The sequence below is a fragment of the Pteropus vampyrus genome, unplaced genomic scaffold (genome assembly GCF_000151845.1).
Source record: "Pteropus vampyrus isolate Shadow unplaced genomic scaffold, Pvam_2.0 Scaffold111, whole genome shotgun sequence".
Taxonomy (NCBI): domain Eukaryota; kingdom Metazoa; phylum Chordata; class Mammalia; order Chiroptera; family Pteropodidae; genus Pteropus; species Pteropus vampyrus.
The window spans coordinates 2,241,492-2,251,875 of NW_011888892.1; the positions used below are offsets into that span (position 1 = coordinate 2,241,492).

Sequence of the window (10,384 nt, forward strand, 5' to 3'; positions counted from 1 at the left end):
TTACTGGATCATTGGGAGTTCCTACTCATCGAAGCTACTTACTCGGCTACGTTTAAATGTGTTTGCTCTAGGCTTGTGAAAATCCTCATCTCTAACGGCACGGATGTGAATCTGAAGAACGGAAGTGGCAAGGACAGGTGGGTGGCTGCAATGTGCCCTAACTGTTCCCATACCTGTTTTACTAGGCTTGTGCCCAAAGGTTCTGATTTCATGCAAATATTCAATCGCTCCTTTTGACAGTACAGAGGGTCAAGGACCGGTTCCCACAGGAAAGATGGCGACAACGGCACCTGGCTTATTCGTTTGTCCCCTCATTTAGTGGAGTATTTATGGGTTCTCTGTTCTGATGTGTACACCTCCCCTCTGTAAGTGCCTAGCACATGCCGCGTGCTCCGTAACCAGTGGCCGTCACCACAGTTGTCACCCGCTCTGTGCTGGGCACTTTTATGTCCTGTGGGCTGTCACTGAGTTCTGCTTCACTGTGCTAAGTTGCTATTGTTTCCAAAGCAGCCGATGGCAACGACAAAATTGGCACCCGAGAGTGCCGGGGGTGGGGGGCCGAGCGTGTCACGGGAGTGTACGAGACGAGCACGATGCTCGGAAACCTATACTAGAGATGCAGGCATGTTTTAGAAAGGCTTAAACATCATCACCAAGCTACTGCTGAGGTTCGCTTAATTAATTTAAATCAACCAGCATTTTTGGGTGACTATAGGCTCTGTGCTTGGCGCTTGGGCGGAATAGTGATCAAAATGCAAAGCTAAGAGTCACGTGACACTGTGCACAGATCAAAGGTTTGTGCACTGCAAACTGCAAAACACCGTAAATGGTGGGTCACAAAGGAAACATCAGTGTCTAAGATCAGAAAGCCCATTTATGCTGTTCTCTGGACACACACAGGAACAGATTTTGAATGATAACATTTAAAAAAATCACTTGTAAATTTAAGCAACAGTTTCTCAACGAGTCCTAGGTAATTTTGGAGCTAAGCTATAACTCAAAAACGTTGAAAAGAGTAACACCAATTTTAAAAGAAAAATAAAAAGAAAAAAATTACTTGAGGTAGAAAGAAGAAAGACTTAAAAATAGAAATTAATTAAAAAATAAGGATTGAGAAGTATAAGAGCTACCTCTTAAAGAAGAAACTGTACAGTAAAACAGACCAGTTTCTTGTAAATTTAAGAAGAAAGAAAAATTAGAAAATTGAAAGGTTACATAACAGTAATTATGGAGGAAATTTAAACATAAAAAGAAAATGGTGCATTTGCATCTAAAATAGATTTGATAATTTCATTGAAATGGGTACTTTTTCTGAGAAAATTTACACCAGCAAAACCAACCCAAGAAGCAGAAAATCTGAAATAACCAGTATTCATAGGAAAAATTAGAAAATCTCTTAAAGGATTACCTCCAATACAAGCTCTGTGGCGTGGCTGTTTTACGAGTGAGCTCGATCAGATTTTCTAGGTACTGAGAAAAACCTTGAAACTTATCGGAACAGAGAGGAAGCTGGAAAGCTACAGAGGATACTCTTACTGCTAAAATCTGAGAGAGGACGAAAGTTATTTGCATGTCTGCATATGAAGACATTTATATATCTCTTCCATCCCAACTGAGAGGATCGCACAGGCGGGTAAGGGTGTCTGGTACTAGGAAATTCCCTATAATACTTTCCATCAGTAGACCGAAGGTGCAGACCTGTGTGTGTATGTGTGTGTGCATGTGTGCACGTATCTTACTTAAGTGCAGGATACTTTCATCCTAGAGACAGTGTCCTGCGGGAGGTCCAGCCTCCGCCGAGCATGCGAACCCTTCGATGGCACCATACAAAGTTGTCTATCATCTCAGATGACCACCCGGCGTCATCCTTAGTGTCGACGGATTCCTTTGAAAAATTAGTAACGAAGCCCAGGAGAGCGGTCGAGAGCCAGATAGCTTGATGTCAGATCCTGATTCCCCTGTGGACGGGGGTGTGACCTTGGGCGGGTGATTTCACCCCTCTACACCTCAATTTCCCCATCTATAAAAGAGGGATGATAGAAGTACTTCTAGACTTGAGAACACTCAGCTCATATATAAAAAATGCTTAAAGGGTGCCTGGCGTATGGTAACTACAAATTATGTGTTGCTGTTTCGTGGCTGGTATTTTGGAAGGCTGATCAGCTCAGTAAGATATGAAATAGGGTAAGAAGTATGGTTCCTTTCCTGCAGAACCCAAGAGAACCAACGTTCAAATACTTAATAAGGAGGTTCAGTAAAATGGCCAGCTGAAACATAAAGAAACACATTTTCTTAAATAGTGGCAATGACTGGTTAATAAATATAATAGATGAAACAAAGTAGAATAAAAAACAAAATATCTAAGAAAAGTAAGACATTTGTATAAAAAAACCTATAAAAATTTACTGACAAGATAAAGATTTAAAAAATAGGGACGTGTATGCCAGGATGGCAAGATCAAATATTATAAAATTTTCAGTTTTTCCCAAATTGTAGGTTCATTATAGCCTCAAATGGAATTTTTCTTGGGAACTTTTCAAAAAGATTCTATAATTTACCTGAGGGAACAGCTAGGTGATGCTAGCTACTAGAACTTTGTCAAAGAAGAATGTGGAAGGACTTGCTTTGATCGTTATTGACATACCTCATGAAGTTATAAGTAATTAAAGTAGAATGATACCAGTACAAAATATTGGAAAAAGGATAGAGTGGAATATAAATCCTCAAACAGATCTCTGTGTACATTAGAAATTAATACGTGACGAGAGGAGCGACACAGACCAATGAGGAAGACGTTGGAAGAATAGGCTGTTTGGAGAAAAAAAATTAAGTCAAATCCCGGCCTTAGAGCATGCACCAAAATACATTCCAGATAAATTAAGAATTAAATGTAAAAAACGAAACTGTAGAAAACCACTGGAAAACGCAGTCATATATCTATCTGATCTTATGATGTGAAAGACAAAAGGATTAGAAGAAATCACTAAGAAAAAGATTAAGAATACATTACACATTTCCAAAAACTTAATTACAGAGTTAAGGACCATCTGGGGAAAGATTTACAAACGTAGACAAATGACTGGCACCTTTAATATGTAGAAAATACATTTACACCCAAAAAACTGTACACAGTAGAAAAAGCAACTTGTACAAAAAGACGATTCATAGCAGAATGAATTAAAAATTAAAGTGAAAAATGTTTAGCCCTGCTAATAATAAAATTAAAAAAAAAATTTCACCTATTATACTGTCTGTTAAAAAACCGATAGCAGTTGTCGGTATAGGGCGAGTCAAAGAGATGCTTTCAGGACAGGTGAGAGAAGCGGGAACTGATGTAGGCTTCCTGGAGAGCACCGTGAACCTGGCAGGTAGAGGGCCACCCCTGTGCGGGTCTCCAGGACGTGAAGGCCTGTGTGAGGGCACAGTGCTGAGGACCACCGGCCCCCTTCCAGCCCGGCCCGGGCTTGGGGCTCAGCGCTGGACGTTCTGTGGCACGGAGACGTGGTACTGCTTCCTGCTGGGGTGACTCCCTCCCCACATACCCCTCACCCCAACGCTTTATTGTGAGAATCTCAAACATTTATAAACATTAATGGAATAGTACAGTCAACAGGCCACACCTTGCTCCTGGCTGTTCTGTGTCTTTGGTCTTTTTTTTCTAGACTGGTCTTCTGTCCTTAAAAACATTGTTTTCCCGATAGCCATGACTTCTTGAGGAGATGAGACCAATTATCGTCCAGAAGGCGAATGCCCGTGTAATTTATCCGCCTAATTGCCTCCTAGTTGAGGAGGCGTTTAATTTGTTCGTTCCTCCTTTTATTCCCCGTAAAGTTGAAATCGGGTTTAAAGGTTTGCTCAGGTTCAGGCTCACATTTTTAGCAAGAACACTCGGGACGGGTGTGGTGACGGCAGGACGCACCCAGCGGGAGGTCCGTGACGCAGTCCTGGTTCCGGGCTCGATCTTTCGTTTAGGGCGCCACAGCTGAATCTCCCCTGTGAGGCTACAGCCGCCCGGTTAGAAAGCGGTCTGGGGCATAGTGCTCAGCACCGTGCGACTGTCCTGTTCGCCAGCAATCTGTCATTCGATCATATTAGCGGCCACCGATGATTCTCGCCCGAATCAATTATTTAATTGGTTTCAGTTAGAAAGTGATTTTCTAATTCCGTGATTCCTGTTATATTCATTAGCTGGCGATCTCAGAGCTGTTCCTCCTCAGCTGGGACGGGACTGCGTTTCATTGTATATCTGCAGAGTAAATGTTTGTTTTCTTTAAATACCAATATTTAGAGTAAGGAATTGGTTTAATAATTCGGTGTCAAATGAGTATTTTTTTTCCCCTTTCTCTTTTTCGAATATCATCATGAACCGGTGGATGTTTTAAAATCCAATATCTTATTCAATTACAGTGATTATTATTTTTTTTTACTGAGATTTATTTTATATGCCATAAAATTCACTCCTTTACAATGTACAGTTCAGCATTCTAAAATATATTAACAAAATCGTGCGACTGCCTCTGCAGTGTAATTCCAGAACATTTCATCAGCCCAGAGAGGCCCCGTACTCATCAGTAGTCAACTCCCATTCCCTCTACCCTCAGTCCGTGGCAAGTCCTCACCTGTTCTGTCCCCACGGACTTGCCTAATCTGGACATTTCATATCAATGGGATCATATAACACGTGGCATTCCGTGTCTGGCTTTTATTAGCATAGAGTTTTAAGGTTCACCTCTGTTGGAGTATACATCAGTAATCCATTTTCTTTTTATGACCAAATAATATTCTGCTGTGTGGATATACTACACTTTATCTGGCCATTCACCAGTTCGTGGACATATACATTTTATATGAATACTTTTCATGGCCTTTCCATTCAAATTAGGATGGCTTTCCTGGGTGACGCCAGGTAGGGTAGAACGCGGACCTGAGTTTGGCGACCGGACTCATAGAGCCAAATGCTTCTTCTGTGCGTTGCAGTTTGATGCTCGCATGCTATGCGGGGCACCTAGACGTGGTGAAGTATCTCCGAAGACACGGTGCCTCCTGGGAGACGAGAGACCTAGGAGGCTGCACGGCTCTGCACTGGGCTGCGGACGGAGGCCACTGCGACGTGATCGAGTGGATGATAAAGGACGGCTGTGAGGTACGGGTCCCTGCGAACCACACGCTTGTTAGGAACCTGGAAAGCTGTCCCACGGGGCCTGCGAGAAGCGGGGCCCTCAGCTGAACTTGGACATGCCGGAGGGGGCTCTCTGGCTTCTCAGAGAGAAGGCTCCTGAAGCCGTGGGTAGAAAGGCAGTCGTAGAATTGACATGGTAGTGAGGCTTCAGGCGGCCGCGGAGGTTCATCTCGTCGTGTAGGAAGAAAGAAACAGTGCTCAACCCAGAGCCAGACCTGATCCTCACGCTCCCTACCCGCCTCGTTCATTCCCTCGGTTCTCTCTCCATCGATCTCTCGACAGCGCTTTGCTGAGCAGCTCCCGCACCAGAGTCGTGGGTGCAGGAGACACGCCACGTTAGGGACCCTTGCAGCCAAAATACTTCTCGTTGCTTTTAGAATTAGATTATTTTTATCCTTGGTTTGCTTTAAAAGTTTGTCATTACGGAAAACTTCCAAAGAGAAAGCTAACTGTATCAAGAATAGAAGATTTCAGCTCTCCGTGTCTTTACTGGGAAGCAGGCACGTTGGTCTGCTTCTGGTACCAATTTGGTTCAGCAAACAAGTGGAGTTTGGTCTTCTGAAGATGGGAAAGTAGAATTAGCTCGATTATGGTAACCGCTGATAATTCTGAAAACTTTAGTTCAAGACTTCAAGAAGTCAAATAAAAAGTTCAAGCCATGGAAATAAGGAATGGAGCAAAAAATGCCATCCTAATTATGACTGCCGGATGGCGTAGAGTACTGAGAAGTTAAACCGATGACCTGGAAAATAAACTCACACTGAGAAGAGTCACGTGTCCCGAAGACATTAGCCGATCTGTTCTAGATTGTCTCCGAGGCGGGACGGAGGGCAAGCGAGGCTCGAGTTCTGGGAAGTCACTGACTTCTGCCGCTGTGTTTAGGGGACTGAGCCAAGGGCCCCTCGCAGGGGAAATGTGTCATTCACATAATTCCTTTTTATTACATTTCTGGCTTTGTTTTAGAAACATGCACAAAAGTCCAGGAGGACGAGCCCGTGGGCCTCGGGGTAGGGTCGGCCCACCTGCCTTGTGCGGTAGAGATGGCCGTGTTCTGCTTGTTGGGTTTAGGGTGAACTCTGCCCATGCTTTGGACCCAAGTAAAAATCTGTAGCTGAAAACGAGGGTTGATCTTTGCTGAAAGAGGGCCAGGCCTCTGCCACGAACATTTAAATACTGCAGTTTGGGAAATGGAGGCTCTCTGGGCTTCAGAGGTGAACACGCTTCTCTGGGGCAGATCCCATCTTCTGAGGCACTGGAGCTGCAGGACTGTGTCCACCGAAGACTTCTGTGTGGCCGGCAGGTGGCAGGCGGATGATGTCAGTACGAGCCCCTACATGTTCTTGGCAGAGGGTCCCTGTTGCTCCGGAAGATGGTGGGACAGCTTGAGAGCCCACAGGGTGTCGCTGCCCCTCTTCTCAAATATAACCGTTTCATACTGAGAGTGACTGACAAGCGGGGGACCCGTTTCTGCATTCCGTGAGCCACGCCCTCAGGAAAGGTGTTACGGTGCTCAGGCTCGGTTCAATCACTCGTAAACGGGATGAAAACACCTACCGCTGTTTAACCCTCAGGACTGAAGGAGAAAATGCGTGTCCATGTGCCTTGACAAACGGCATAAAGCACCATGTAATAGGAAGTGATTATTTTATTATTGCTTAAATACGCGGAAGCTCGCTGCCCAAAGGCAGTTCTTTGCATGACGGAGAACTGCAAATCCTCAGGGTGTCGCAGTGGGTGATCTCACACACAGACGGCCCGAGGGGTCCCAGGGACCCACCGCAGCTCCTCGCTGTCCCGTTCGGACGTTTCACCGACGCTGCAGGCACCAAGTCATCTGTAACTGGATGAATGTGCGCAGGCGTGTCCAGTCTGCTTGGAATCGGAGCGTTCAGCGTTCACATTTTCTTATTCTAAAATACATCTTTTAAAGCACCGAATGGAGAGATCTCTACGCAGAGCAGATTCTTAGGAAATGGCCAGCTGACTACTAGGCAAACAATGTTTTGGAGTAGCTGTTAGGTGGCTAACTTTTCAGGTCCGAATTCGTGTAATAGATCCGGTTGCTTTCTATTTATTTACCTGTAGATCTCCTGCTTAAAACTAAGACGTGTTGATAAGTATAAGGGTGTGTGTGTACACTACTGTATTGTTCCATAAAGGATTTGAAGCTGCTAACAAAGATATCTCAAAGTAAGTAAAATACACTCTTATTTAAAAGCAGGCGAGGAAAGGCAGGCCTGACAGCAGGCGGTAGTGGGTTCACATGGAGCCGAGAGTAAGGTGATGATGCTTAACTCATTTTTCTAGCTTGTCTTTTTTCCATTTGAACAAAATGTGGATGCAGATGCCAGAGGGGAGGCCTGGGGCCCCTCGGCCACTCTAAAGTGACCCTAACACAGCTTCTCACTGCATGTAAGTGAGGCTTCGATGGCATAGTCCAGCCAACTCTTACGAGGCCTAGATTTAAATGAGGGGACTTCGGGCTAGTAAATATTTCTTTACAAGCTTCTGATGAGCGCGTGAAGGGAAAGAGGCTAGCCTAAGACAGTCTTCCTGTGGCCTAACAGGTGGACGCGGTGGACACCGGCTCAAGCTGGACCCCACTCATGAGAGTCTCCGCGGTCTCAGGAAACCAGAAGGCAGCGTCCCTGCTCATCGAAGCTGGAGCCAACGTGAATGTGAAAGATAAAGATGGAAAGACACCGCTCATGGTAGGCCTTAGTCCAGACAGCAGCCTGGCGGCACGTGAGGCGTGAGGGCGGGGCTTCCTGTACAGTCAGGCACTTCTCGGGAGCTCATTGGCCGTGTGAGCCCCGGGTTTTGGTCATATGTGGATTCCCCTCCGGCCTGTTAGGAGAGGCATGATGATGTCACCATAATATTTTTGCTGCCATTTTTACAATTATTTCTTTAATAATTCCAACCGCAGCCCCCAAGGCCATTGCAGGACCAAAACAGATCTGCTCTTACAGAGAAAGCTCTGCTCCCCGGACTCTCCCAGACTAGCATTTCTCATGTCGCTTGGTGTGCAGAAAGGCAGGTTCCGTTTGTCGTCCCTGCAGTTGTCACCGCCACAGAGCAAGTGTACACATGCCTGTCGTGCAGAGTCACCGGGCCCTCTGCCCTCTGCGGGCAGTGCTGGGCGGGTGTTCTGCCCACGCCCTGTGTGGGAGGGAGTTGGGCACTCACACGCCCTGGCTTCTGTTTTTTTAGGTGGCCGTGTTAAATAATCACGAAGAGTTGGTCCAGTTACTTCTCGAGAAAGGGGCAGATGCAAGTGTAAAAAACGAGGTAAATAACTCAATCTCTCCTTAAAGCTTTTCCCCGGAGTAGAAGAAGAAACACACATGCGTTTACATAAATCACATAATTCCTGTTGTTTTCTCTTTCAGTTCGGCAAGGGCGTCCTCGAAATGGCCAGAGTTTTTGACAGACAGGTTGGGATGTTTTTTCTGCATTTCCAGGCTCATTTTATAGTACTTGGGAAAAAAAAAAAAAAAAAGTAAAGCAGTCCAAACCCTGGGATTACATTCACCTGTTTTTGTTTATCTAGAACGTAGTCTCCTTACTGGAAGAAAAGAAAAGAGACAGCAGATGCCTGAGAAGTCGCCGTTGCTCTCTGTCTGCTGACCCGGGCACAGCTTCTCTCCGGAGGCCAAGGGACACAGAGCAAAACGTGACCGTAGAACTGGAGAGATGAAACGCTGCCTCTTTGAGGGCTGTGCATTTATTTATTTAGTTGAAGATTCATGGTGACTTTTGTAACACACAACCGTTCCCCTCTTTGAAATAGATCTTTTTACCTAAGCACGTGTGGCTGTGGTGTCGTCACTGGGTGTCTGCAGGGTGACGATGTTTGCTTGCACTTGTGCCTTTCGAAGTTAGACACGAAACAAAATATTTATGTCCTGGAGCTGCACAAACATACACGGGTCTCCCCCTGCCCGCTCCTGCCCCCCGAGTTGTCCTCTGAGCCACTCCAGGACCTTGTGGACGTCCTTTCCCTCATGTGTTTTCAATTACGTCCTCCCCTCCCGACTCAGGCCTTCCGGGTGGTGTTGTCAAGCTGGTGCTCCCTCCTGGAGTGACACTCCTCCCGAAAGCCCAGGAGGCCCTGTGCAAAGTTTTCAGCTGCTGGCCTCACATCAAAGCGCAAAATACATATTTCAAGAGTCTGATGTCTCTCTGTTAGGGGCGTCTGGGGGAGGTTCAGTCTGTGCGGACAGACCTGTCTGAGACTGTGTTTGCACACACGTCGGTCCTGACGAGAGACCGGCTTGCTGGCCGCTTCGCCAAAGAGCAGTGGGTTGAATTTTGCCTTCTGAGCAGAAAGGGTTTTGATGCTGATCACGCAGATCAGAGACAAGGAGGAATTAACCGTAGCGAGGTCTACCGGTTGGGAGCTTAGACACAAATGTGGGGGAACTCAGTAGACACACCTAAAAGCCAGCAAGGTGAGCTAGCAGACCACGTGCATCGTGTGTCTCCAGGGACAAGCTCGTGAGCTCGGCCCCATGAGAAGGCCGGCTAGAGTGGCCTGCACGGGAGTCCAGAGTTCTCTGTACGGACGGCCCGGTTAAAAGGCAATGAGGGTGCCAACGCGCGTGGGAAGGACACGGAGAACAAGCACGCAGTCTCACCGGTGCTGGCAGCGCTCGGCTTTATTCCACACAGTTTACAGAGCGTCCGCCTAAAGGATTAGATTCGTGAGTCCTATTTAGCCCTCCTTCGATACTTCACTAGCGTTTTACCTTTCGTACAAACGCGTAACCCTTTAAACTGGCTGGACTTGATTGTTTAAATCTCTCTAAAAGTCAGAGCACGGTCACAGCTTTGCAAGGGCCCCCCGCCACGATCGGCGTGAACATTCACCTTAATCTCGTTTCTCCGTCTGCCGTAGATCTGATTCACGAGCCTCCTTTGTGGGAAGCGGCTCATCCCTCCTCGCTGACGAAGGCTTGACAGCATCATCTCATCTCACGTGGAGTCTCAGCCAGCTAAAGGGGCTGACTTTGGTCAACGAAACGTGAGTGGAAATGGCTGCCGCCCCTCTGAGCAGAAGTTCTAAGAATCCCCACGTCTCTCCTCCCTCTGGCACAAGACTGGCCGTGGCTCAGGCAGAGGCTGTTCCATCAGCCCAGGATCCGGACAGAAGACCCAAGGGTCACCCAATGGACATGTCCTGTGAGCAGGAAATAACCCTTT

At 46.5% G+C, this 10,384-nt stretch overlaps 1 protein-coding gene across 1 annotated transcript in view; it reads left to right on the forward strand.

The window, feature by feature from the left end:
• The window catches only part of FANK1 (fibronectin type III and ankyrin repeat domains 1), a 69,687-nt gene extending 60,701 nt beyond the window's left edge, over positions 1 to 8,986 (forward strand). The window contains exons 7-11 of the mRNA XM_023533787.1: positions 4,978 to 5,143; positions 7,747 to 7,890; positions 8,393 to 8,470; positions 8,572 to 8,616; positions 8,733 to 8,986. Of these exons, the coding sequence (XP_023389555.1) occupies positions 4,978 to 5,143; positions 7,747 to 7,890; positions 8,393 to 8,470; positions 8,572 to 8,616; positions 8,733 to 8,879 (580 nt within the window). The 3' untranslated portion in view covers positions 8,880 to 8,986. The remainder of the gene's footprint in view (positions 1 to 4,977; positions 5,144 to 7,746; positions 7,891 to 8,392; positions 8,471 to 8,571; positions 8,617 to 8,732) is intronic.
• The last annotated feature ends 1,398 nt before the right edge of the window (positions 8,987 to 10,384 follow it).